The sequence below is a fragment of the Myxine glutinosa genome, chromosome 12 (genome assembly GCF_964187855.1).
Source record: "Myxine glutinosa chromosome 12, kmMyxGlut1.1, whole genome shotgun sequence".
In the NCBI taxonomy this organism is placed as follows: domain Eukaryota; kingdom Metazoa; phylum Chordata; class Myxini; order Myxiniformes; family Myxinidae; genus Myxine; species Myxine glutinosa.
In genome coordinates, this window is record NC_136272.1 from 41663320 (window position 1) to 41690854 (window position 27535).

The window sequence follows — 27535 nt, forward strand, 5'->3', positions numbered from 1 at the left end:
CAACTGTGTCAGTCCCGCTCTCCCAAACCACCTCTGGAGCTAGATACAGAGCTTCGTATCACAGTGGGAAATTACTATTTTCATAAAGAATCAAAATCCCGTCGCCAGCCATCTGTCCATGCTCGTCTTGGTCCACCAGTTGATGAATTGTACAGGTAAGCAATGCTACCTCCCCATCATCTCTCTTGAACAAATAAGAGGTATTTTTTATGCTTCTTTCTTATTCATGTGTCAGACTGCTTTATATCTGCTGTACAGGGTGTTTCAAAATCCTGAATCATCGGAAATGTGTGAAAAAACTTTTTTGAGACTATTCCTTTGAGGTGAATGGGATGTCTTGGACCGATGGAATGTCCTCCATGTCCAGAAGCAAGGCCACTGTTTTATTTGGGGACACTTGGCATCAGTGGTTAATACCAGGATACCACGCACTATTGAAGATCTGGAGTCCTCGTGCATGTGGAAGATCAGTGTTTCACAGCCGAATTTACCAGACGACACACCCTTCCTGGTATGTGGTCGCCGCGACCTCCTGTTATCCCTTACAATGGTTAAGAAAAAAAAAAAAGGGCAGTAATAGGAATTTTTTATAATACACTTTTCTGGGAAAATAATAGATTTATTGAAGTGTCGTGGGGGGGGGGGGGGGGGGGGTGGGAGGGTGGTTAAACCCAGGTTGGGACAATTGGTGCCAACCCTGACTACAGGAGTAACTAGAACGGCACTCAGTAGAGAGCATACCTCCGTCTGGTTGGCCATATCACTCAATGGTGAAGAATCACTTTTAAAATTCTACTAGTCGGATCCGGATCTTCACCAAAATTGAATCGATTCTTCCTTGTCACATACACAACCTGTCCAACAAGTTTCGTCCAAATCCATCCATAACCTTTTGAGATATCCTGCTATGTATAGTTCTTGACCCGATCTCCCAATGGCAAAGAATCACCTAAAAAGTAAATAATTCTCATATCCGAATCCATATTCAGATCTTCACCAAAATCGAATCGTCCTTGTCAGTCACCCAACCGGTCCACCAAGTTTCGTCCAGATCTGTCCACAACTTTTTGAGAAAAAGTTCTCTCAACTTTTTGAGAAAAGGTTCTCGCAACCTTTTGAGGTATCCTGCTATGTATCGTTTTTGCCCCTATTTCCCAATGGCGGAGAATCACTTAATAAATTATAGTAGTCAGATCCGGAACTTCACCAAAATCTAATAATTTTGTCGGCGTCACATACGCTACATCTCTGCCAAATTTCGTCCGAATCCGTCCACAACTTTTTGAGATATTTTGTTCACATACGGACAGACAGACAGGTTGAAAACATAACGTCCATCCACCTTTGGTGGCGGAGGTAACTAGAACAGCACTCGGTAGAGCGCATACCTCCGCAAGGCTGAACAGTTTGTTTTGCATCCCAATGATAGGCCGGATCTGGATTCTGACCTGAACCGAAATCTAATCGGCTTGTTCTTGTCACCTAACCAACTCGTCCACCATGTTTAGTCATAACTTGTCCATAACTTTTTGAGATATCCTGCTATATATATCGTTTTTGGCCCTATCTCCCAATGGTGAAGAAACACTTAGAAAACTCTATGAGCTGGATCCGAAGCCGGATCTTCACTAAAATCTAATGATTTTGTCACTGTCGCATACTTTTCCATCCATCTAATGATTGTCCGAATCCATCCACAACTATTTGAGATATATTGTTCACAGACAGACAGACAGACAGGGGTGAATACATAACCTCCATCCACCTTTGATGGTGGAGGTAACACGAAGGCTGTAACCTGCTCCATTTACAGTGCATTCAGAAAGTATTCAGACTCCTTCACTTTTTTCACGTTTTGTCATGTTGCAGCCTTATGCTGAAATCGTTTAAATTCATTTTTTCCCTCATCAATCTACACTCAATACTCCATAATGACAAAGAGAAAACAGGATTTTAGAAAGTTTTACAAATTTATTAAAAAGAAAAAACTGAAATATCACATTTACATAAGTATTCATACCCTTTGCTATGACACTGGAAATTGAGCTCAGGTGCCTCCCATTTCTCTTGATCATCTTTGAGATGTTTCGACACCTTGATTGGAGTCCACCTGTGGTAAATTCAATTGATTGGACATGATTTGGAAAGGCACACACCTGTCTCTATAAGGTCTCACAGCTGACAATGCATATCAGAGCAAAAACCAAGCCATGGGGTCGAAGGAACTGCCTGCAGAGCTCATAGACAGGATTGTGTCGAGGCACAGATCTGGGGAAGCCTACCAATAAATTTCTGCTGCATTGAAGGTTCCCAAGAGCACAATGGCCTCCATAATTCTTAAATGGAAGAAGTTTGGAACAACCATTACTCTTCCTCGAGCTGGCCGCCCGGCCAAACTGAGCAATTGGGGGAGAAGGGCCTTGGTAATAGAGGTGACCAGGAACCCGATGGTCACTCTGGCTGAGCTCCAGAGATCCTGTGTGGAGATGGGAGAGACGTCCAGAAGAACAACCATCACTGCAACACCCCACCGATCTGGGTTTTATGGCAGAGTGGCCAGATAGAAGCCAAGCAGTTGTTCGGGATATTTTCCAACAGTAGTATGTAATAGGTGAACCAAAAATTCAATGTCCATAAACTTGTCAGAAGAGAGTCACAAATTTTAATTCCCGAGGAGGACAACACTTTCTGTCTTCAAAGAAATACACAGCAAGAAAACAATGACCCTTATCAAACCAAGGAGAGCATGGTACAATTCACAAAAACACACAAGGAAGATTTTCAACAAATCCTAGATCAAAGTCCTAAGTGAAAATCCTGGTACAGTAGGGATGCACAAAGAAATATCATACCAAACACCAGCATGTACAGTATACAGTTAACATACAGTATGAACATACAGAATCGACCAGCCAAGTGAAGTATCCTGGCTATTTGGTCATCCGTTCTGATTTTTATACATTTTCAAGTGGGAGGAGCAAGTGGAGGGGGGAGGAGCGAAGAGAAGGGAGGAGAGCAGTAGGATTGGTTGGGCAAATTTTGGGTGGGAGGGCACAAGGGATACAATGTGATTGGTCAAGTGAAATCTTGGGATGGGAATGCCCCCGCTGGGAGCAGATCTGCATTTACAAATCCTTTAATGAGAAGAATGTGCTGCTTCAGACTCTTCGGCACCAAGACACTATCAATCATAACGATGCGTAAACGATGCAGCGACGTTTTATAATGCCATTGCAGGGACATTTATGATTTAATATTTAGAAAATATACAAAAAGAAAGTCCTTATTTAATCAAAAGGTTACTCAGTAGCTATGACAATCACATCCTTTTCCAATCTGCAAATCATCTTTTCCCTCATAAGTCAAAATCATACTGCAATCCCACAAAAGATCTTTACTGAGAAGCAGAGAGCCAGAGAGAGCCTCCATGGATTTGCTATCGGATTTTTTATATTTCCGACTAACCCTTATCGAATACTATTAAGCTATTTTGATTCAGTGTTTAATTATCGTTCTTGTTGAGAGATTTTCCTGAGAACGCTGGCAATTTCATAAAACTATTTATTAAATAAACTCCAAGTGAGAAAGAAAAAAGCGTGCGCTGGGCCCATTTTAACAACGGTCAGCGAAGAGCGATTCTTTCACCCCCATTGTTTGACTCTGCAAAATAATCACCAAGTACTTTGCGTTCACTTATCAAGACAATGTTTAGTTTAGACTTCGTGCTGAGTTGATTATTCACAGTCACAATGAAAGCTTGCTCACCGAGCGCATTGGTAAGCAAGCCTCGATAATCCAGCAATTACCTGGTTAGACATTGTGGCATCAGTTGTATTATTTAATTATTTACCAAGAAAACAATATCTTTTCTCCAATTTGCTTATATAATTCAATAAGACATACTCGATCCAACATTACATTATTTCCAAAAACCCTATTTGTAATAATGTTACCCTCAGTCATTCATGACAATATGTGATCAACCATTGCCTTCACTAAGAATTTTTACTTTTCTCGAGCAACGATTTTCGTCAGTCCCGGAGATAACTTGCCAACAGTAGGAAATCCCAAATTTTGCATGGAAACCACAAAAAAAACTTGCAGACTAGGAAAGCAGGTTTGTGGCTCATAGAAATTACTTGCTTTATAAATTTACACTTCCACAATCTCTCCTCTGGTCCTGTATCCAGGACCACAACATAGAAGTGTCAATTTAATCATCTCAGTCACAGGTTGACCCTGTTTTGAGGAACAATCATTCAGAATTTTAACCCTGCTTTCACAAATAATTCCTGTTCCTTTTTTTTCCCTTCGGTCCTCAGGTTAAATTTTCCCAAATTCACCTGAGGATCCCTGTCCAATGGTTCTCCACGGATATACCTTCTTGTTGCCCGGGCAGATTTTTTGAACAGGTGAATAAAGGTCTCCAACGTAGGCCATTTGCTTAGCCCATCGTCTGGCAGTATCCCTTATTTGCGATAGCAGTGCGTCCAATTGTTCTTTCGGCTTCCATGTCAGGAATCATCTAAATAGTGAGGGGAAGTATGAGAGTGTAACATCAAATGGAATCAATACAGATCAATCATGCACATCTCTCGGAAAGTCTCATTGCGACTTGGAGGTTTGGGAGATGTAGTTGCAAAGAATTTAGCAGTGAAGCATTTAGTAACTCGTGCCGGTATGCATTTGATAAGGCACAATACAATCAGAATCACAAAAAGAACGGTGCAAATGAATTTCAGTATAGAAGCACCCCAGCCCCTCCATAGGTACTGACTAGCCAAGATGTGATTCCCCATGTGTCTTTAAAGTAATTATGCAATTTTGCCCCTTCCTTCTTGATATTTTTTGTCAAATCAGTAATACGTTCAGAGTTGTCTGGAATATAGGTACAGCATTCTGAGCCAATTATGGCACAAGTTCCGCCTTTTTCAGAAAGCAACATGTCTAAAGCCATTCTATTTTGCATAACAACGGTTCTCATTGCTACCATTTCAGCATTTACTTCCATTTCAACTTCAGCAGTTTCATTGGCCAGCCGTTCTAGGCTAGATGCCAATCTTATCAACTCCTGTCCTAATCTAATTGTCCCATACTGGGGAATAAGTAGCGACCCAGCCCAGTCTCCAATTGAGACGGCTCTACGTCCTCTTACATTTATGGCGTCCACGGGAGAAATCTCTACCAGACGCATGTGCGGAATAACGTAACCGGGAAAGCAAGAGCCTGTCCACCTGGGGGAAAGCCAAGGGTAGGCTCTAAAGCCGCATACAAAATAAGTGCTGTTACTAGGCACTTCAGGACGATTAACACGTGGTCCATTCTTACCCTCCTTTAGTTTATCAACATCTATGTAAGTCTTACAAGTCGATGTTCCCGCATAGAAATCACTCTTCATTTTCCTTTGTAGACAGAACAATCCTATCGGGGGGTCCTTAATGACAAAGTGAGGTGGGTCCGTACGATAATCATAACTAGGCCTGTAACTACCAGAAAAATCAGTTGGTGTGATGTTCTTTGGCAAAGTAAGATTATACTCCTTATTCCATCCCCAACCCATATAATCACTTTCATTAAACGGGATTACCTTAAGGGTTAATCCGCTTTGAGCTGATTGTGGTATGTGTGTGCACACCCAACATTTACTCTTATTTATGCTCTGTGCTTTCATTAGTGACAAGGCAAGATAGGTATTAATACCATAAAGACCGTTCGGTTGTAGGTGATGATCATGCGGTCCGATTCTCCGCTTTTCCCTAACCCTCACTTGTTCAACAGTTCCATTAAAATTTCCTTGAGGTAGATGTAGCTGTGAGGTCCTATTTCGACCTTTGTATGTTTTTTTTTAATGTCAAGGAAAACATATGTGTGTCATCAGTAATGGACATCTGATATGAGGGTATAGTGTGATGGGTGGAAGTGTGTTGTTCAGCAGCACAGTCAATGATCTTCGCAGCAATGAAAGTGAGAGTGAAACAGCATAAAAACATCAGCAAACCCAGTGACGCTCTGTAATGTCGAGTTATCTTTCTGCTGAGTCGTTCTTGTCGTTCTCCTTTGCTCGCTTGCAGTGTGAGGCATGGATCCAGCTGGATTTGCCCTGGCATTTCACGGCAGTGTGCGTAACAAGGAGGACCTGGTGGGGTCCCGTCCATCTTGGTTGCAAAGAACTTTTCCGCTTAAAAACTTTGATGAACACGAAGTCTCCGGGCTTAAAGGAATGACACTCGTACTCACTTGGCTCCGGCAAGGCTTCTTTCACCTGAGAATGAAACAGCTTCACTGTTTTGGTCAAAGCAATGCAGAATGTGTACATCAAGTCATCCATCTGGTGTATATCCATTTCCTTGATCGTTAGGGGAGGGGAGTGGGGCACTCTCATTGGTCTGCCCATTAGAATTTCGTGTGGGGCCAAACCCGTTCTTCTATTGGGGGTAGATCTCATCGACATCAAAGCAAGTGGGACAGCATCCGGCCATTTGAGGTTGGTCTCTGCACAAATTTTGCCCAATTTGTTTTTCAACACCCTATTCTGTCGCTCCACTGCCCCTGCCGATTGAGGGTGGTAAGGACAATGGAAATGAAGCTTTATCTGCATTGCCTTACACAGTTCCTGGACAATTTGTGCTGTGAAATGTGTTCCCTGATCGGAAGAAATTTTGCAGGGGACCCCAAATCGACAAATGAAATCTTTAAGCAAAAATTTCACCACTGATTTTGCATCCGCCCGTCTACAGGGGTAAGCTTCAGTCCATTTTGTGAACATGTCGACAATTACTCGAACGAATTCGTACCCACCATATTTCTCCATCTGAATGAAATCTAATTGTACATGCACAAAAGGACCAGAGGGGGCCGGATGAGCTGCTTGTGCAGTCTTTTCCCCTTTCCATGGGTTATACTTTTGACACACCTGACATGTAGCACAATACTGCTCCGCCACAGGAGTAAATCCAGGTGCATACCACTGTTTAGACACAGACGCGGACATTCCCCCCTTGCTCGTGTGGGTCACACCATGAGCCAAACGAGCAATCCACGGTAACAACTGTCATGGGGCAACAACACGTCCATCACTGGAAATCCACAATTTGGACTCAACATCATAATTATACACATCCTGCTTTTACCCAAGTGTCCTTTTCTTGGTCACCAACAACTTCCTGCATAGCACCTACATCCTCTAACGTTGGGCTACTCTCAGGAATTGTTAAAACTGCTTGTACAACCACTGGGCTTTGTTTAGACCTAGCTGCAAGTTTTGCTGTTTCATCTGCTCTAGCATTTCCTCGTGAAACATCGTCTTCCCCCTTGTGTGGGCCTCACACTTAACTACCGCAATTGCAGATGGCAGTAGAATTGCATCCAAAAGAGCAGCTATCAGATCTCCATTTTTAATCTGGGTTCCTGAAGATGTTAAAAATCCTCTCTCCTTCCAGAGGGTGCCGAAGTCATGTACGGTGCCAAATGCGTAGCGTGAGTCTGTGTAGATTGTCACTTCCTGATTTTCTGCCAAGCAACAGGCTCTGGTTGAAGCAAAGATCTCTGCCTGTTGCGCTGAATAGGTGTTCGGTAATTTTCCACTTTCCAAAGTCTCATTTTCCGTACATACTGCATATCCTGTTAGTTGCAAACCATCCACTGCTCTTGATCATGATCCGTCAACATATAGTACCAAGTTTGAGTTTGGAAGTGGGACGTCTTTCAGATCAATGCGCGGTGTCAGCGCATGCGCCAATATCTCCGCAAAGTCATGGGATTCACCATCTTCTATTGTTGGCAGCAACGACGCTGGGTTAAGTGTTGGACAACGTTGAATGGTAAGGTTTGATGGTGTTAGTAACAGCAACTCATAGGTGGTTGCTCATAGGTGGTTGCTTCTATTGTTGGCTCGTAGGTGCTGTAGTTTGTCCTTTGAGGCCTTATGCCCCTTTTCTGCTGGCGCTATCAGTAGCCCTCCATGTTTCTGTGTCAGTACTGACTGAGCAAATCCTCCCTTCTCATGTGAGTACAGGAAGAAGTTTTTTTCATAATTTGGCAACCCTAGTGCTGGTGCCGATGCTAAAGCGTTTTTCAGTGCTAGGAATGCTTGTTCCGCCTCTGGTGTCCATTCCAAGGGATTTGGGCAACTTGGCAAGCTAATGTCCAACAGAGGGCGCGTTATCACTGCGTAATCCATAATCCACTGATGACAGTAGCCCGTTGCTCCCAAAAAGGATTTCATCTGCTTGATGGTTGTTGGTTTCGGGATAGTTCGTATTGCCGTCACTCGTTCCGGACAAAGGCGCCTCGTGTCCTCTCTCAAAATATGTCCAAGATATCTCACCTCTTTCTTGCAGAACTGTAGTTTGTCCTTTGAGGCCTTATGCCCCTTTTCTGCTGGCGCTATCAGTAGCACAACGGTGTCTTGCTCACATATTTCCTTGGAGACAGAGCATATTAGAAGGTCATCAACATACTGCACCATCACCGAACCTCCTGGAAACTCAACATCACTTAGGTCTTCGTGTAAGGCCCGTGAAAACAAAGTTGGTCTCTCTGTGTAGCCCTGAGGCAGGACGGCCCAGGTATACTGTTGGCCATTGTACGTAAATGCAAAGAGGTACCTTGAGTCTTCATGAACCGGTACAGAGAAGAAAGCGGACCATAGGTCCACTACAGAGTAGAACTTCGCCGTACATGGGATGCTTGAAAGAACGGTGATTGGGTTTGGAACCACCGGGTAAGCTGGAATCACACAATGGTTTATCGCTCGTAAATCTTGAACAAATCTCCAGGCATCCCTACCTGGCTTTTTTACAGGTAAAATAGGTGTATTGCATGGACTGACAGTACGAATTATGGCTCCTTGCTCCAACAAAGATTGTATCACCGGTGCTATACCGGCTTTGGCCTCTGGTCATAAAGGGTACCGACGTCTCTGTGGCAACGGTTTAGATTCATCTACTGTAATCTTGACAGGTGTCATACTTTTGATCCATCCTACATCGTTCGCGTGTGTGGTCCACAAACAAGGTGGTACCTGATCAAGTGGGTCCCACGTGCCTTCAGTATGACGGTGAAGTGGAGTCGTGTATGCAGTGGTTACTGATACTTCACTCACCAAAAAGGTGGATGGGGTCACTCCTGCATTCAGTTCCCAGCAAAATCCATCTCCATCCAAGTCGTAAAGCTGCGATAGTTGGTTCTCAGTCATCCACCTTTCCCTCTTACAATCCTGCAAATCAGTTATCATTGCCCCAACATCTTTTGCTTCATACAGGTGTGACACCGCAAGGGTGACATGTAGGGTCGTCATCTCAGGCTGTTTCCACAAAGGCAGTTGTTCTTTAGTCAGGTGCACTAACATACCTAGTCCTTGTCTTCCTACCCACATGGATGATAGGTGTTTGTTATACCTTGTTCCCAGGTGTGGAGAAACTTCATTGAAATACGTAGTGTCTTCTCCTGTGGGATCACAGTATGCAGTACAGTGAAGGCTTCCTTCCAGAAAATCCATTCTGTGGTCATTCACCCATTCCTGCACTTGGGGCACGTCATCCATCATTCTTATAACATTTTCACAAAAATGTTCTGGTATTGTCACGTCATCAAGTCTCCATTGATACACAGTAGGCTCAGTCACCATTTTCAATAAATTCAAAACAGAGTCATGTGAGTCATGTGGCATTTCTAAGTACACACCATCTTCAGAACATTTGACGGTACAGTTCATCTTGCACAATAAGTCTCTCCCCAGCAAATTTACTGGAGAATTCGTTGCCAAGAGAAAAGAATGATGTCCAGTCAATGGGCCCACCTGTACACGCAGTTCCTTTGTTATAGGTGTTGCCATGGGAACCCCGGACACACCAATAACATTTACCTGTGCCCTTGACAATGGAACATCTGGGAAGTCAGCTTGTCGCAAAGTACTTCTTGTGGCTCCTGTGTCGATTAGAAATGGTACTTCCTGTCCACTTATCCTCAAGTTCAGTTTTGGTTCCTCTTCAGCGGATTCTGCAACTAAAGGAAATGCAGATACCTGTTTATTTACAAGGGAACATAGAGTTGTCTCATCCTGGCCTAGTCATAAGGGCTGGTTCTGAGGTTTCCAGGCAGGTTGCCAGAAAGGCTGCTGAAACTGGCCTGTTTTGACATTTTGGACTTCTTGGACCTGTGGTTGTTGGGCATAGTCAGTATTTTGGAATGCAGGGAGTTGCTGATTCCACTGGTATTGTTTCTGTCCACCTGGTTGGAATTAGTCCTGTCCACTGTTCCTCCCGCTTGTATACGGGCACTGGTTTTTCCAATGGCCTAGTTTCCCACACCGGAAGCATCTGCTCTTATCCTTACTCATGTTATCTGGTTTATCTGGTCCATTCCTTGCTTGGAAACCAGGTCTTCTATAGTCTCTTTGGTCTTGGGAGAATTTTCTGTGCTGTCTTTCCGGCAACAAGGCTTGTGTCTGCAAATGCATCAGCTTGGCTGCAGCTGATGAAACATTCTTTTCCTGCAAATGATGGAAATGCAAAGCATATGTCACTATTTCTGTAATAGGCTTACTTTCCCAGGCAACACACTGTTTTTCTACCTCTCCCTTCAGTTTGGGCAATAGGCCTTGTACAAAAAGTGGTTTCAAAGCATGGTCCATCTGTTGTACTGGTACTCCTGAATGCAGCCTGAATACTTCTCGCAATCTCTCCAGATAATCCGAGGGGTCTTCCCCAGTCTTCTGTTTACAAGTTGTTACCTTACTCCAGTCTGCCTCTGGTTGACGTTTTCTTATGGCCTCCAGCAATTTTCCTATCTGTGCTTTTGTTGCATCCCCATTTTCATCCAAGTCCAATTGTCCATTGTCTGCTGATTTCCATTCTGCTACCGATTTCAATTGAGCCAGCAGAGTGGAGTTTGGAATTATAGCAGGAAGAAGGATGTCCATATATCTGACAGTTGGCATTTGTGCATTTACAATCATCTGCAACTCATCTGCAAATTTACTCGGATCAAGCTTAATCGATGGCATACTGTTTTTTATTTCTCTGAGCTCATGAAATGGCCAAGGTCTGTACACAAGCTCTCTTTTCCCTCCTTGAACCCCTGGTACTTGTCTCATGGGGAAATTAGTAATTTGTGATGGTAGTTCCAAAATCCCTGTTGATATAGTGTTATGTTTTCCCTTATTTGGAGACACTCTTTGAGAGGCTGGTGGCATTGGGGGAGCTGGCCCACCGCTTCGCAAATGATAGGCTTGGGAACCCTGCTGAGGGGCAGAGTCAACGTGGTATACCTGCTGTACACTTGTAGCACCTGCTGGGGTAGTACCTGAATCATTCATCTGTCCTATGTCCCCACTTCGCATGGTTGCAGATGGCACCTCATTAGGGGAGCCTGCAGCAGCAGCTCCTTCACCTGGTCCAGATGACACCACCTGTACTTGATCTGCCATAGATACACTAGGTGATGCAACAGGAGGAGCAGGTGCATGAGATATCACAACAGGGGCAGGTATGCCAACAGGTGGAACAGGTGCATGAGATATCACAACAGGTGCAGGTATGCCAACAGGTGGAACAGGTGCATGAGATATCACAACAGGTGTGTATATGGCAACAGGTGGAACAGGTGTCACAACAGGTGGAACAGGTACACCAGATGTCACAACAGGTGTATATATGGCAACAGGTGGAACAGGTGCAACAGGTGCACTAGATGTCACAACAGGTGGAACAGGTGCAACAGGTGCACTAGGTGTCACAACAGGTGGAACAGGTACACTAGATGTCACAACAGGTGTATATATGGCAAGCGCACCTTGACCACCAGGTACCACTCCTTGACTTCCTGCTTGTTCATAGGTAGGAGGTCGTCGTCTGCCATACAAAGGTGATTCACTCTCACATCTTAATATCTCATCTAATTCATTTTGAGAATACAGTTGGGATTCAGGGGCTGAAGATGCCATTTTGCTTCCTACCTCGAGAGGCATCAACTTGGTTGAAAACTTTCCCATATTCTTTTGCATACCTTTCACATCACTCCTTAATTCAGAGAACTTAATTTTCTCATCCCTATTTCTACCTTCAACATCCCATTTATGGAAATGTTTCCAGCTAACATTCTCTAGTTTTTCCCTTTCCTCCAGTTCCTGCTCCAATCTATTTAATCTATTTCTTTCAAATGTTCCTTCTTGAGGAAAGTTCTTAGCATATCCTTCAGTCCATTTACTCCATTGTCCAACATCCTTAATTGAGTCAGGACCATGATGCTGGTACATATTGTGGAGGCATATATAATTATTTATATTCTCCCCTCTTGTTAAAATGTGTTTTTCTCTTGAAATGAAGCTTGGAACATTCTTGTTTCAGAGGGGTCAGGAAGGAGTGACCTATGGGAACAGATAAAGGTGTTTATCATTTCAACAGATAATAACTGTCTCAGATGGCCCTTAGAATTCTCCAAGATAGAACCCAGACTGTTCCACTGTCTGAGCCGGGAGAGTCTGTGCGGAGTCTTAAATTCCATACCATATATGGAAGTGAACATTCATGATATAAGGAAAATGGGACTTCGAGAAGAGAGCTGCGCTGGCCAAGAGCGAAGGAGAAGACCTGCAGATCAGAAGATTGTGCCATGCCACAACCGGCTGAACGAGGCTTCGTTAACAGTTCAGTTCGTTCTTAGTAAAGTGATTATCTTGAGTTAGTACATTCTGCCCTTCCCCTTAAAGTTTAATAAACCGAACAAAAGAACAAAAGTGGAGTCTTCCTTTTACAGTTAAGGATAAGAACACTTCCACAAGTGGTGGCCGTACGTGGTTGCAACGCTGGGGGGAGATCAGCGGCGGTTCGGACACGCCACCAAGGTATGTAAAGTCTGTTTGTGTGTCCGATATATTCTGCTAGTCTTCAGACAGTGTCTGCCAACTGAACCCGTGTGTGACCAAGAGTTGGACGCCAGAAACACATTGGCGAGTTCTTGTGGCGAAATGTTAACTTCCAAGCGATTCTTTGAGATTTATTGTGCAAAATGTCATCTCGCCGCATTGTGTGTACATCATTTGTGAATGATCCGTGTAGGTTGTAAGGCGTTTTGAATCACATTACGTCTTTTCCTGACGATGTGTGTGTTCAGTGTCCATTTCAGGACTGTAATTTTTACCATGTGAGTTTTGTCATCAAAATTATTTTTCCTGAATTTTGGTATTTTGAGTATTGTGTGGAGATTGGAAACACTCCTTCCCCCCTCGACCTCCGCTTTTCCACCCACTACCCACCACCACCCCACCACCATCACCCGTCTATTCTGATCTCCACTCCTTATTTTTCTATAGTAAAATAAGGTCATCGTGAGTTAAATTGAGGCATTCTGAAACATTTTGGACTTTTATGATTTTTTAACAAGGTGAAATGGTATTGGAATTTGTGTGCTGGATTGAGTCGTCATTGTGTTTCACAGGCAGGATAAAATAAATGCTCGGGATGATGTGTGATTCGCATGCTTCAGGATGCAGCACATCGGCTAGCTGTGTAGCCTCTGAGCTGTGTAGCCTCTGAGCTGTGCGACTGTGTTCAGTGCGCTCCATTTAAATCTGTGCAGCTTGCGGTTTGACGCGGGGCACAGGTGGTTCTGTGCCAGGTAAGGTAATGCGTGAGACACTGCAGCAATCGCTCAGGGGGAGCGGAGTGTGGGGTCGGATGAGGGACTCAGTATCGTGCCGAAAGATAGGTGCAGGACGCACACCAGGAGTTATGGCACACATCTACGAGGGTACGAGGGTGCGTGTGCTGAGTTAAACAATGGGATGACGTCAGTGTGGTAAATCGCTTTGCGGAAGGGAGGGATTACAGCTTGTTATGTCTGAGATGTCTGTCTGAGAGATATAGAATTTCTTCTTCTTCGAACAAGGGTGTATTGGAACTGCTGTTCGTAATATTTGCTTCAGTGCTTAACATTCAGTTTGTACCAAAATATGTTTGTCCTTCTTAAGAATTCTCAAGTTCGTTGTTTTGGACACCTCATTGAGGAGTGGGGTTGCAACCTCTTTTGGAGACTGTAAAATTAGATGAGCGGAAGTTCGAACGACAAGGTGCAGCTGTGCCGCTGATTCAGTGCCCCTTTCATGTTGGGGCCGGGGGTGCATAGAATGTGGTCGTTCGAATGAATACATTTAAATTTGTGTAATGTTTATTATTTGCATAAAATATGAAGAAAATAAATAACTCCATCACTTCATTTTTCCTTCTCTCTCTTTCTCCTTCTTTTCCCCTATCTCACTTTCATCAATCCTTCCCCCTTCTATTCATATCCCACCTTTCATCTCCCCTCATGCCCATCTTTCCCCCTCCTATCTCTCCCTCTCTGCCTGCCCCCTCTCCCCTTCTCAATCTCTCTGTCTCCCTTTATCTCTCTCTTCATTTCTCACTTGAACTCACTTGGGTTGAGGCTCCTATAAGAGCGAATGAAATGAATTTTGGAGTGAGTCATTAGAGGAAGCAAATGCTTCCATGGAGCAAATAATCGCTGTTGTTGTTGTTGTTGTTGTTGGTGTTGTTATTGTTGTTTTTTCCTTTCTCCTTACCTATTTTTCTTTCTGTGTGTCTCTTTCTCTCTCTGCCTCTCTCCCTCCCTCATCTCATCTCTCCATCCCATCCCATCCGTCACTCCTCCCCCACCACCGCACCCCCACCCTACCCCAACCTTTATCACCGGACACCCTAACAATCACCCCACCACCACCCACCACAACCACCCCCCACAACCACCACACTACCACCACCACCACCTGTCACGCTTAGTGTCACGTTGATTGAAATTCATTTAAAGTTCCCTGCTAGCAGATAACGAGTTCTTCAGAGAAATAAGGACTCACGATGCCAACATCGACACACACACACACACACACACACACACACACACACACACACACACACACACACACACACACACACACACACACACACACATACACACACACAGACCCGCTAAAGTGAGATGGTCTTATGCAGATAGAGGCGGTTGTTTATATACTCTATTAAAACCATGGCGGCTTAATTTACAGATGAGTTGCTTGTGAGGATGCACGGAGCCATGTAACTTCATTATTTGGGTTGAGGCTCATACAAGAGCTGACAGATTGAGGTAGGTATGCTCTCCACTGAGTGCCGTTCTAGTTGTTTTTTGAAAGAAGTCACGTCATATCAGTGATTGTATGAAGGATGTGAGACAGCATGCTTCCTGGGATGCACATGATTCCCGGGATTGAATGCAAATGCTTTGTAGATCCTGTCGATGTTATTCTCTCCTTTCTTCATCTCCCATTCTCTTCTTCTTAACTACGTCTCTCTGACTGTTAATGTCTATTGATATTCATGTTCTCGATGAATGAATTTGAGCGTATGTGTGGCCCTCCTCATCTTTTATTCTTCTTCTTCTTCTTCCAAATTATTTGTGTTGCTTCTTGCTTCCCCCATTCCTTCCTCTCCCCTCCCTCATTCCTTCCCTCCATTCACTCCTTTGTGCCCCCTCTAACCCTGGTCCTCTAACCCCGATTCCTCCCGTACACCCCCACCCCCCCTTGTGCCCCCTCTACTCTAACCCTGGTGCTGGCCCTAACCCCCTCCCTTCCCACCCCCTTCCCCCAACCACCCTCCTGCTCCCTTCCACCACCTTCCTGTTCTGTAGCATGACGTTTTCACCTGTAATTATTTCGATTTGCATCTCGAAGAGGAAAATATGATATTTTCATTTTTTCGGCGGCCATCTTGGATGACAGCTCAGATTCATCCAATTTGTCTACAAAATGATGAGAGGCGATCCCATATTACTGGGATGCAGAATCTATGAAGAACAATCATTGAATGTACATTTGAAAATTTATTTTGGATTCGAATTATCATAGACACATAAATCAGGATTGTGGGGGTTTTTTGTTTGTTTTTTTGCCAGGATTTTTCTCAGTGATTTTACGATGGCTGTGTTAAAACACCGACATGCTTGTGATTTTACACACTTGCACAGGTGATGTTGCACCTGTGAGGGAAGGGTTTTTTTGTCATTCATATCAACAAATGTAGAGAAAATCAAAATTGTTCTGTGCAGACAGACAATCATATGGGTTTAAATGTAATATCCTCTTTTGATGGAGGTCATAGGATGAGTGGGAAGCATTTCGCATCTTGGAGGGCCCCCAAGAAGCGGAATTGTGTTTCCCACTTGTAAAATGGGGAATCAGGCTGTATTGAGCTGAATGGTGTTTTATTGAATTTTATTTGGATTAAAATTGGCAGATTTTCCATTGAATAGCAAAACGGATTAGAATGGACAAATATTTTTTATCGGTTAAACCTTTTGGCTGACCTTTTGAGTTAATTTTCAAAATTGAAGTTGGACCAAATTTGGAAAAAGGGATTATGCTTGTTTGTCTTGTCTTGTTTGTCTTTTAAATTGGTTTAAAAGTGAATTCTTAAAAAGGGAGCATTGACGTCCTTAAATTGAAATCAGAAGATTGTGATGATTGATGGAGATGATTGTGATTTTGTTCATCTTATTTATTTATTTATTTATTTTAATCATTTTTTACAATTGTTTCTCATTTTTTTCATTTTTTTCCATTTTATGATTTGAATGAAAGTCCTCACTTCCTCATTATGTGTCCTTCATCCTCACTTCTCTTTTCTTTTGCCCCCTCTCCCTCAAACCATGGCCCTATAGTGCTAAACAAGTACAAAAAGTTTTAAATAAAACAAAAGCCGCGTCGATGTTACACAATGCCTAGATGCAGCTGTGCCTATAGCGTTGATGTTATAGGCACAGGACATTCCTATTGATTCGATTACTTGATGTTATTTTTGTGCAAAGTGAAAATATATCTCGGCAATTTCCCGTGTGTGGCGACGAATTTTTAATATATCTCGGCATTTTCCCGTCTGTTATTTCAGGCGGTGTATGACTGACCATGCCGCGATTTAAAAAAAATATATCTCGGCAATTTCCCGTGTGTGGCGACACGTGAACGAAGCTATGCTCCTCTCCACATTATTGTGACGGCGTATAAATTAAATATTTCATCGTGACGATTGTCATCAAATGGACGAATTTTGAATATATCTCGGCATTTTCCCGTCTTATTTCGGGCGGTGTATGACTGACCATGCCGCGATTTAAAAAAAAAAAATCTCAATGGACTTGAAGTTACAGGCCTTTGAGAATTCATTTCATTCTATAAAGGGCAACTTTCATCGGATTTTCTTCCCGTTTTTTTCAACCAAGTCTAAAACTATGTTAGCGACTGTGAAAAATGAAATGATATATCGAATTTGATTTGAAATAAAACTGTGTGAGAGAGGAAGACACCACGGGCCTACAAAACAGGCCTCAAAGCTATGCGAGTTAATAAAATGGTGGATATTTGTTTATATGAAGGCTCTCCCAGAATGGGTGGAGCTATGGTTCCCAGAATGGGTGGAGCTTTGAGGTTTTGTCTTCTCTGCAAGAACAAGAAGAAGAACAAGAAGAAGAACAACAACAGCAGAGGGCACTCTATGAGCAGCGTCTGCGACGCGGCTAAAAAATGAGTGCGATGATACGACACAATTGAAATGGTTAAATGTCACTTCATGAGTGTAACGGTTCGCACAGAAAATTCAAGGCAGGGGATAGCATTAACACAATCTCTGCAAGCCTTGTAGGGGAAACAATATATAAAAAGTTATGAGTGCGACCAATAATACACAGTTATCTTTAGGATAAAAAAAAAGAGTGTCGTATTTCGCATAGTATTAACACCCCTAATTGTGGCTTGTTTCTATGTCAAGCTCTCATTTAATTTTCTCTTCTTCTTTCTTTTTCAATAAAGAATTGATTTTTGATTTTTTTGAAAGTGAGTCTGCTTCTTCTTCTTGATTTTGAAATGCTTATACAGGAAATGCTTGTTCTGTTGAACGGAAGAAATGTTTATTGTATTATATATATGTGGTAGGTGGGCAACACCACAAGGCATACCTCTCTTTAAGGTGTGCAGAAACCCTGGAGCATTTCAGCAATCAATACGATACTGGAATGGTGTATTCAATGTGGTAGGTGGGCAACACCACAAAGCATACCTTTTTAAGGTGTGCAGAAACCCTGGAACATTTCAGACAGCATGACGATTTTTCATGTCAACTGAAATGGTGTAATATTGTAATATGGTCGACCTAGTGTATTTTTTGTTTGTTGATTATATTTTACGATTTTTTGGAACGACAAAGCGGCAGGCGAAATAGAAGCGATTTTAAAATTTTAAAAGTTTTTTGACGATTATTCGATATTGCTATGACTTCTTGTCAATAGGTATACTAAGTGGTCAGGAGGTAGCCTTTTGCTATAGGCAGTTTTATTTTTTATTGTTGATTATACCACATGGATGTGGTGATAAAGGAAATGTTTGGGGTTTTTTTCAAATGGATGGTTATGATATGACTGATTATGATAGTCATGATAATTATGATAATGATTTTAAGATCATGATGTTATGATTGACAGAAATGAGATCATGAGGTTTCGTGTAAAATGTTTGCACGGGCTTAAAGGACAACTTTTGAGCCCTGTAGGATTAATGATGCATGACTAGTAGGGTTAAATGAAGTGTCAAATTTCAGCAGGGTCGGATTACAATTGACAAATAGTGTGAATTAATTGTCATTTGTTGGTAAGAACACTTCAGGAGTTTTTACGAAATTTTAATTGTCAAGAAGTTTGGGTACCATTTAAATTGGGACATTTTCTCAGTGACCTGTTTCATACCTGGTTGAGTAATCTTGGCTGACTATCTCACAAATCTAGGGTTGGGTTGCCTTCAGTGGTTGCTCAAGTCGAATTTGTGATATAATGGCCAGACAAGATTGAAAAATATGTCAGATATGATCCAGAGGCAGAACGGTGATTTGTCAATTGACAAAAGGTATAGGTCAAAGGTGACGACCAATGATCATATATCTCCATCAATGGATGGAACTGTTCTGGCAACATTGGGGAACGGCTTATGTATAGAGTTATCTGATTGATTAATGAGATTTATTGTTGAATATTGATGAATTGATTTAATTGAATACATTGATTGATTGATTGATGAAGGTGAAGTCTCGAGAAAGAAGTTTTGAGATATTTGTGAGACATTAATGTGAAGAAAACCTTGGAAAAAGAGCAAGGTGGTGAGTCTATATATAGATATATGTGCGGTTACTATTCTGTGTGATTTCCCCTCCAACAGCACGGGATATCTGCGGATTCACCCATTTCATACTGATCCACTTGACCCAACTACAACACCGATCAGTGCGATTGGGGTGTGGACAAGCCACAGGACAGGGAGACTCTCTGGCAATCACTTGAAGTCATCAATTGAAAAGGTGGAGAGATACTTCCTGGGAGACTACGGAGTCGAGCTTATAGGAATTAAGCTAGGAAATCGCGCATTCAACGTTACTCGGTATAAGGTGGAACAAATTTCAGCGATTTTTGCAGTACACACAGCCGATAGTGGGTGCAGGTGTAATCTAAAGTGTAGTCTTGGTAGTTATCTGGTACATTGAGTGCATATAGAGTGTTACTCACACACAGGTGAAATGGGGAATGGAGTCTCCAAAGAGAAGCAAGGTCAATTGGACTTGTCCCACAGAGGTGCTTGTATCGACTACATGCATCAGCGATATGGTGCAGAGTCACTTAAAGATGTGGAATCCTAGCATGAATGGACGAAAACAGGAATTCCCCATGGATGGTACTTTTGACAGGAACACATTGGAAACACTCAGAGAAGAAATAGAAGCACGAGGGAGACAGAAGTTGAAAGTGGATTGGAAACCATTTTATTACTGGGACGTTGAGTCTAGGGAGAGGGAGACGAGAACAAAGATGGGGGGTTTGAAAATGGAGGTGAAGCAGGTACAACACAGGTTGGGCAAGGCATTGCAGAGTAGTATGCCATCAATCAAAACAGATCCACTTCAATTCGCGGAGGAGCTGCGAGTGATTGTGGAAACTCAGTTGCCCACTGCAAGAGACATGGAAATACTTTTGAAGTGGTTAATTCCCAATACCACCACTTTGAGGGACTTAATGCATGAGGCAAACTGTGTCAATGCGGCAGATGGACAGTTGGACATGCCCACGGAGGCTAAGACAGTACAGATGAATAGATTGATAGAGGCCATAAGAAAATTGCCACCTGTGACGGATTGGAACACAGTGGTTCCATGCAAGCAGAAACCAGGCGAAGATGCTAGCGATTATTTGGACAGATTGCGAGATGTTTTCCAACTATATTCGGGAATCGACCGGGCACACATAGACAATGCCTTAAAACCTCTTTTTATTAATGGTTTGTTGCCACAATTGAAGAATGAAGTGGAAAGACAGTGTATTGCTTGGGAAGGCAAGCCAATGCAAGAAATATTGAATTATGCCTTGCATCATCAGCGAATTCAGGCCAGGAACATTGCTGTAAATGCCGAACAAATTGATGCAATTACAGACACAAGCCCTGATGACTACGAATCAACGCAATAGGTTTTCTGGGCAACAATGCAATAATGCAGCAGGAGATAACCGGAGATTGGAGTGGCATCCCAGAGACCCATAGATGCAGCCCAGAAATACGAGTGAACAGGTGGACAGACCAGGCAACGACAGAAACCGGTTTTCAATTGTGGAGAAATGGGGCATTGGAAAAGAAGATGTCCGTATGTCAATAACACGATTTCGCAAGGGAAAACCAAGATTAAGGGTACCAGTGTGTACAGGTACCTCAAATAACGAATAGGCCTTCATTGCTGTAGATCCCAAATGACGATTGGCCTCAACAGATTAGATCAAAAACCAACATGAATAACTGTTGAGGCTTCTTGTGTCTGAAAAGTCTGAGAAGTTTTCGGAGCAAGAATGACTTTTACTTTTTGCTTGGTAGCGACTTAATAATTAATTGATCAGATGCCAAAACTGGATATTTTTGGAACATGAATTAAAAGATCCAGAATTAGAGTTCATTTTGGAAGCTTCATATTTGTAAATTATAAATGTGGTTTTAGGGAGCATTTTGGGCCACACAAATTTTTTTTTTATTTTATTTTTTTTAAATAAAAGTGGAACATTGCTTTGCAAGTTTTTGGACGCCAGGTGACAAGCGTCACATGATTATAACGTGGGCATTTTGGATTATTCTTTTGCATGATTGATAGGTCAGTGGTCGACTGACATGTAAATGGATGTATTGTCAAATTTGGAGACATTATAGTGGGAACCAAAGGGTAATTTCAATGTGATGTTAGAGGGGTTTTCTGAAAATAAACTTTTTGTCTACTTGTGTGATTAGCGTTAAAACATTAAGGGACAAATTTTACGAAATAAAAAATAAAATTGACACATCTTGCTCTGTTAATAATGGTTCCAACGTAAACACATATACATAATGCTTGGGTTTGTGTACGTTTGAGTGTCAATGTTTGTGTTTTGTTTTATGTGTCAATCTTACAAGATTGTTGAAACCGACAATGTGCTTGTCTGGAAATGGATAGTTTCATGTGGATGGGATCGCATATCCAGAAAATTCGTAAAATAAAATAGAAATATCATTTGATTATGAAAATTATCCTTTCTGTTAAGGGCGATGGAATATGACGATTTGATGTGCTGGGTTATGAGCAGCCATTAATTTATAGTACAATTGTGAGGAGTTTTGGGAATCCGTTGTTAATAGAATTTATATGAGAATAAAAGCTATTTATGGATATGAGCTTCATAAAAAATGATGAGGGAGTACAAAATTAGTCCAATTTGGAAGAGGTCTTATACTGACTTCCCAGAGTACTCTGCTCATGGATTTTGACATATAAACTGGACTGTTATCAGCATATAAATTGTGCTGTATGTATGGATATGTCTTAGGCATAGATGATATGGGCAGAAAGTAAAGAAACTTTTGCTGAATTGAACTATTGTAAGTTTTAAAAACGGAATGCATTGTGCATCTTAAACCCAAGGGGCAGACATGAACGCGCTGTTATGTTATTTAACCTCGGAACGCGATGTTACGTGTACCTGCAACATTTTGTTAATCTGGCACACCTACATTGGCATACAGGTGTTAGTAGTATTCACTAGGTGCATAAAATGGATGAGCAACAGTTAAGGGGGCGTAAAACCACTTATTTGGATATTTTCTTCAAAAAAATAGGGGTTTCCATAAGTGGTAGCTGAACACATGGGATTTATCAAATTAATTTGTGGAGTCTCAACAAAGTTACTGGTAAACAGAAAGGGAATGAATAGTAAATAAATTCTTCAATGCTGGGTAAATTAAATGAGATATTACAAAGACTTATAAGAACTATTGTTCTTCCTTATAGCAATAGAAAGAAAATTAGATCTGTTTCTAAAATGAATTTGTTGACCCTTTGAAGTTAATTCTTTGAATTGATTGTTTCACTAGTATTTTGAGTTCACATTGGAAATAGTTTGGGAGAGCTTTGGCTAAAACCTTTGGTTGTGGTATTTTGGAACGAATTGACAGACCATAAGTAGTTGCTAAGAATAGACACAAATATGGACCCTGGGAGATAGGGGGATCAGGATAAGGCAAATAATCAGATTTATGTTACATATTAAGGGATGTTTCTTTATTTACCTTTTAGGAAGTTTGTTAGTTTGGTATATAATGTTGAATGTCATTGACATATAATTATGTTCTAGGTGTGAACATATACAAGGGGTAGCTCACATGTTTTACAGATGGATACAGGTGGGACAAAGGGAAAGACCTTATCAAGACAAGCCGAAAAATCAGGGGGCAACAGAGACTTCTACTTCGGATACTCCTTGGAAATGGTGATATTCATCCTAGGAATGAGTTCTCTAGTAGTGGGGACTCTGTGTTGCATGCATTACTTCGGGGTAATGAGAGAACAAAACGCAACATTGGTGGCCGACATACAGATATATGATTATGCGATACGACATAAACAAAGCAGAAGTTTGATGGATGATAGGGACACACCTTTAGAACCCGATGGATTACATGGGATTAATACTTTTTTACATTTAGCCCACACAAGGGCTGATATAGCAAATGAAAGTAATTGTTGGATATGCACACAAATGCCACATTCTAGTGAGAACGGAGTACCATTGGAGGCAGTTCCTTTTGGTTGGGATGAATTATGTAGTCGCTTCCCAAAGAGGTTGGTAGCAACAATACCTTATTTACCGATGGCAATGATGCTCGGGAATGTTGGTTGGGAAAAAGGGGGATATCAATGTGAGGAATTTGCAGACAGTTATGGGCCTAAATATGGCAATGAAGTTATGCCCCCTTCCGTAACTATTCAACAACAAATGAAAGGGCTCCTATGTTTCGTCCGACATCACACCAAGGAGAATAATACGTTTATGGGAAACTCCACCTGCCACCATTATAGTTACGAGTTGGGCTATATGATATTGCCTGTCTCAATAAGGAACGATAGCCTAAAGATGATATCTTTGTTTTGGGAAGGAACTTGGATGACAGATACTACATGGACCTATAATAATACATATTTTATATGTGGACACAAGGCGTATGCGTATCTCCCACTGACATGGTCAGGATCATGCTTTCTTGGTTTTGTACTTCCACGCATGCGCTTGTTAACAGAGTCACCAATGCGCATCCTACATGCTAGGCAGAAAAGAACTGTTAGTATGGGTTGGAATGGTAGTATTTCCATTTTATGGAACCTGGAAGGCAGGCCATGAGCTATGGCAAATGGCATTGGCTGTAGAAACATTGGCAAATAAAACAGCTAATGGATTGACACAACTTACAAGTGAGCTGGCAGCAACAAGAACCATGGCATTACAAAATCGTATGGCATTAGATATGCTGTTAGCGGAAAAAGGAGGTACATGCGCAGTGATTGGTACAGATTGTTGTACGTATATACCTGATAATTCGGGAGACATTTATAACATAGCCAATACAATAAGACAAGAGGGAGCAAGATATCACGATTATGTAAAAGGGGGTGCTTTTGCATGGTTGGAAAATACATTCGGAGGAGTGGCAGCTAAGATACTCCAATACTTGTTTGTTGGATTAGTTGTTATATTGGCAATAGTTTTAGTGATGGCTTGCTTGAAAGCCTTAGTGATGGTGGTTTTGAATAAGATAACAAATAACACTATGATAGTGCATGGAGCACCACGTGCAGAAATAAATGAAGCAGCAAATGAGGAAATACGTGCGGAACCACAAGAGGAAGACTTTTATGGCGACATAAATGTTGAGATTAAAAGATTGAATCAAGTAATGTTGCAAATGAATACAGTAGAACTAAGATAAGGACATAACAAACCATTGTGAATGATGTCCGTTTTACGAGTTAGTGAACTCATATCACCATAGGTTACACTATTAAAAGAAAAAAGTGGGGAGGACTATGCTAATAATACATTATGCATAGTTTGCTGTTTGCAAGATTTGTTGGGAATTATATATTCCTGTTTGTGATTTTACTTATATACACTCAACTAATAATGCATTTATTGTCGTTGAAGTAGTGTTAAAATAACTGCATGAGTTTAATTTTTGAATTATATGAACCTGAAAGCAATTGTGGATGTTATTCTTAGTTTAGTCGTATAAAACACATACTTGATTTGAATATTATTCATGTGAAGCTGTTATAAGATATACATGATTAGTTAAAATATAGTGATTTCATGTTACAATGTACCCCATTTGATTCAATCTGTGTGGCGAGCAGATATAAATGTGGCAGAGTAAAGGAAAGACCAGGTCACATCTCAAATGGAGTGATGACGACATCTGGAAAGAAGTTCGAAAAAGAAAATTTGTGGCTAAAATGAAGTTAATTTTGGCATACACCCTCCGTCTCAAAGAATGGTGAAGACATACTCCTTTGTAAGATTGGAGATGGATGTTTACCTTCACCAAGGGGGATTTATTTGACCATTGGCCTGGATCACATTGCAACATATGAAAGAAGGGCGATCACCTACTTTTGTTCGAATGCCTCGGACATTCATCACGTCAGCAATTGCAGGACAACGACATTTTACCTGCAACTTCCACGGGATGCGGTGACGTGTGTTATTACTTCACCAACTTCCGGGGAGCCAGCATGGAGTTACAAGCGAACGGCTGTGCCTTTTCTTCACAACAGCTGTGCACGATTCTGCTGGGTGCTCCTGGTATGGACCATGGACAACTTGAGTACCATGGTCCCAACATCATCATTGCAGATGCATCCGGCATCCCTGTTCCACATCTTGCTGGCCAATCAACATCACATCAACACTTGCTCCATACTCATGATGAGTGAGGAGGCAAGTCGACGACAATTGGATGAAGGCCTTGTTCAAATCTACTATGGCTCACAGCAAGAGTGGCAAGAATGGTACATGAAAAGCAGGGTCAGTTTGTGACTCTGCCCAGCTATCACAACAGCAGAAAATCCTACGCAAAATAGTGTAGGTGCCATGAAGACATCAGAAGATAATGTTTCATACTTGAATTTCAAACACGACTGATCAGCCCCTTCTTTTCAATACAAAAGTCAACATTTGTGTCAAAGCAAACGTATTGCCAAATGTTGCAGATGTTTTATTATTTTAATGGTGAACTGAAATTATTGTGTTTTGGTAAAGGTGAAGTGTTGTATGCTTCATGCAAATGAAGTGAATTGCATTATTAATATGGAAAGAGAAATGTTTGGTGATCATATTCTTCCAGAATGACGGTGTATGCCTTATGAATGGGAAAATTGGATTACCAAATTTATGGTTCGAATATTAAATAGGTTGATGTTTAGATGAATGATTAATATAAACAACAAAAGAAAAAATGAGGGATTGTGGGAGAATACCAAAAATATATGTGTTCATATATTTCTTTCTCCAAATGTATGTTTTGTATAACCCTGTAGAAATGGAATCTGTAGGAGAAAAGAGCTTGCGTGCACAGGTCAAGGAATGACCTACAAAAGATAGATAAGAAGGTGTTCCATCACGTTAACTGTGACAGCTGTCTAAGATGGCCCTTAGAATTCTCTGAGATGGAAAGCAGACCGTTCCACTGTCTGAGCCGAAAAAGTCTGTGCGGAGTCTTAAATTCCATTCCATATATGGAAGTGAGTTTTTCATGATATAAGGGACAAGTGGGACTTCGCGAGGAGAGAGCTGCGCTGGCCAAGAGCGAAGGAGAAGATCTACAAAGGAGAAGTTGTACCATGCCACGACCGGCTGAACAGAGAGGCTTCGTTAAAGTTAATTAGTTCGTTAGTTAGTCAATATCTTGAATTAGTACGTTATCCCCTACCTTTTTGAGTTTTAATAAACAGAAACAAAAGTGGAGTCATCCTTTATCTTAGATAAGAGGAACAATTCCATAAAGTGAACAGGTGGACAGACCAGGCAATGACAGAAACCGGTGTTTCAATTGTGGAGAAAGGGAGGATTGGACAAGAAGATTTCCGTATGTCAACAAACACGATTTCACAAGGGAGAACCAAGATTAAGGGTACCATTGCTTACAGGTACCTCAAATAACGATTAGGCCTTCATTGCTGCAGATTCCAAATGATGACTGGCCTCAACAGATTAAATCATTAAACCAACATGAATAACTGTTGACGCTTGTGTCTGAAAGGTCTGAGAAGTTTTCGGAGCAAGAATGACTTTTACTTTTTGCTTGGTAGCGACTTAATAATTAGTTGATCAGATGCCAAAACTGGATATTTTTGGAACATGAATTAAAGATCCAGAATTATAGTTCATTCTGGAAGCTTCATATTTGTAAATTATAAATGTGGTTTTAGGGAGCATTTTGGGCAACACAATTTTTTAAAATGTCATAAAAGTGGAAGTGCTTTGCAAGTTTTTGGACGCCAAGTGACAAGCGTCACATGATTATAACGTGGGCATTTTGGACTATTCTTTTGCATGATGGATAGGTCAGTGGTCGACTGACATGTAAATGGATGTATTGTCAAATTTGGATACATTATTGTGGGAACCAAAGGGTAATTTTAATGTGACGTTATAGGGGTTTTCTGAAAATAAACTTTTTGTCTATTTGTGTAATTAGCATTTTAAAATTGAAGGATAAATTTTGCGAAATTGAAATAAAATTAACACCCATCTTGCTCTGTTAATAATGGTTCCAATGTAAACAAATAGACATAATGCTTGGGTTTGTGTATGTTTGAGTGTCAATGTTTGTGTTTTTGGCTTTATGTGTCAATCTTACAAGATTGTTGAAACCGAAAATGAGCTTGTCTGGAAATGGATAGTTTCATGTGGATGGGATCGCATATCCAGAGAATTCGTAAAATAAAATAGAAATATAATTTGATTATGAAAATTGTCCCTTTTGTTAAGGGAGATGGAATATGACGATTTGATGTGCTGGGTTATGAGCAGCCATTAATTAATACTAAAATTGTGTGTAATTTTGGGATTCCATTTTTGATAGAATTTATATTAGAATAAAAGCTATTTATGGATATGAGCTTCATAA

The 27535-nt window shown here is 41.4% G+C and overlaps 1 protein-coding gene across 1 annotated transcript; it reads left to right on the top strand.

The window, feature by feature from the left end:
- LOC137437947 (uncharacterized) lies at nt 1–26370 on the top strand. Its single transcript, XM_078766307.1, has 4 exons — nt 1–155; nt 368–511; nt 19232–19370; nt 22747–26370. The coding sequence occupies exon 4, from the start codon at nt 22747–22749 to the stop codon at nt 23749–23751; it is 1005 nt and encodes a 334-aa protein (XP_078622433.1). The 5' UTR covers nt 1–155; nt 368–511; nt 19232–19370; the 3' UTR covers nt 23752–26370.
- The last annotated feature ends 1165 nt before the right edge of the window (nt 26371–27535 follow it).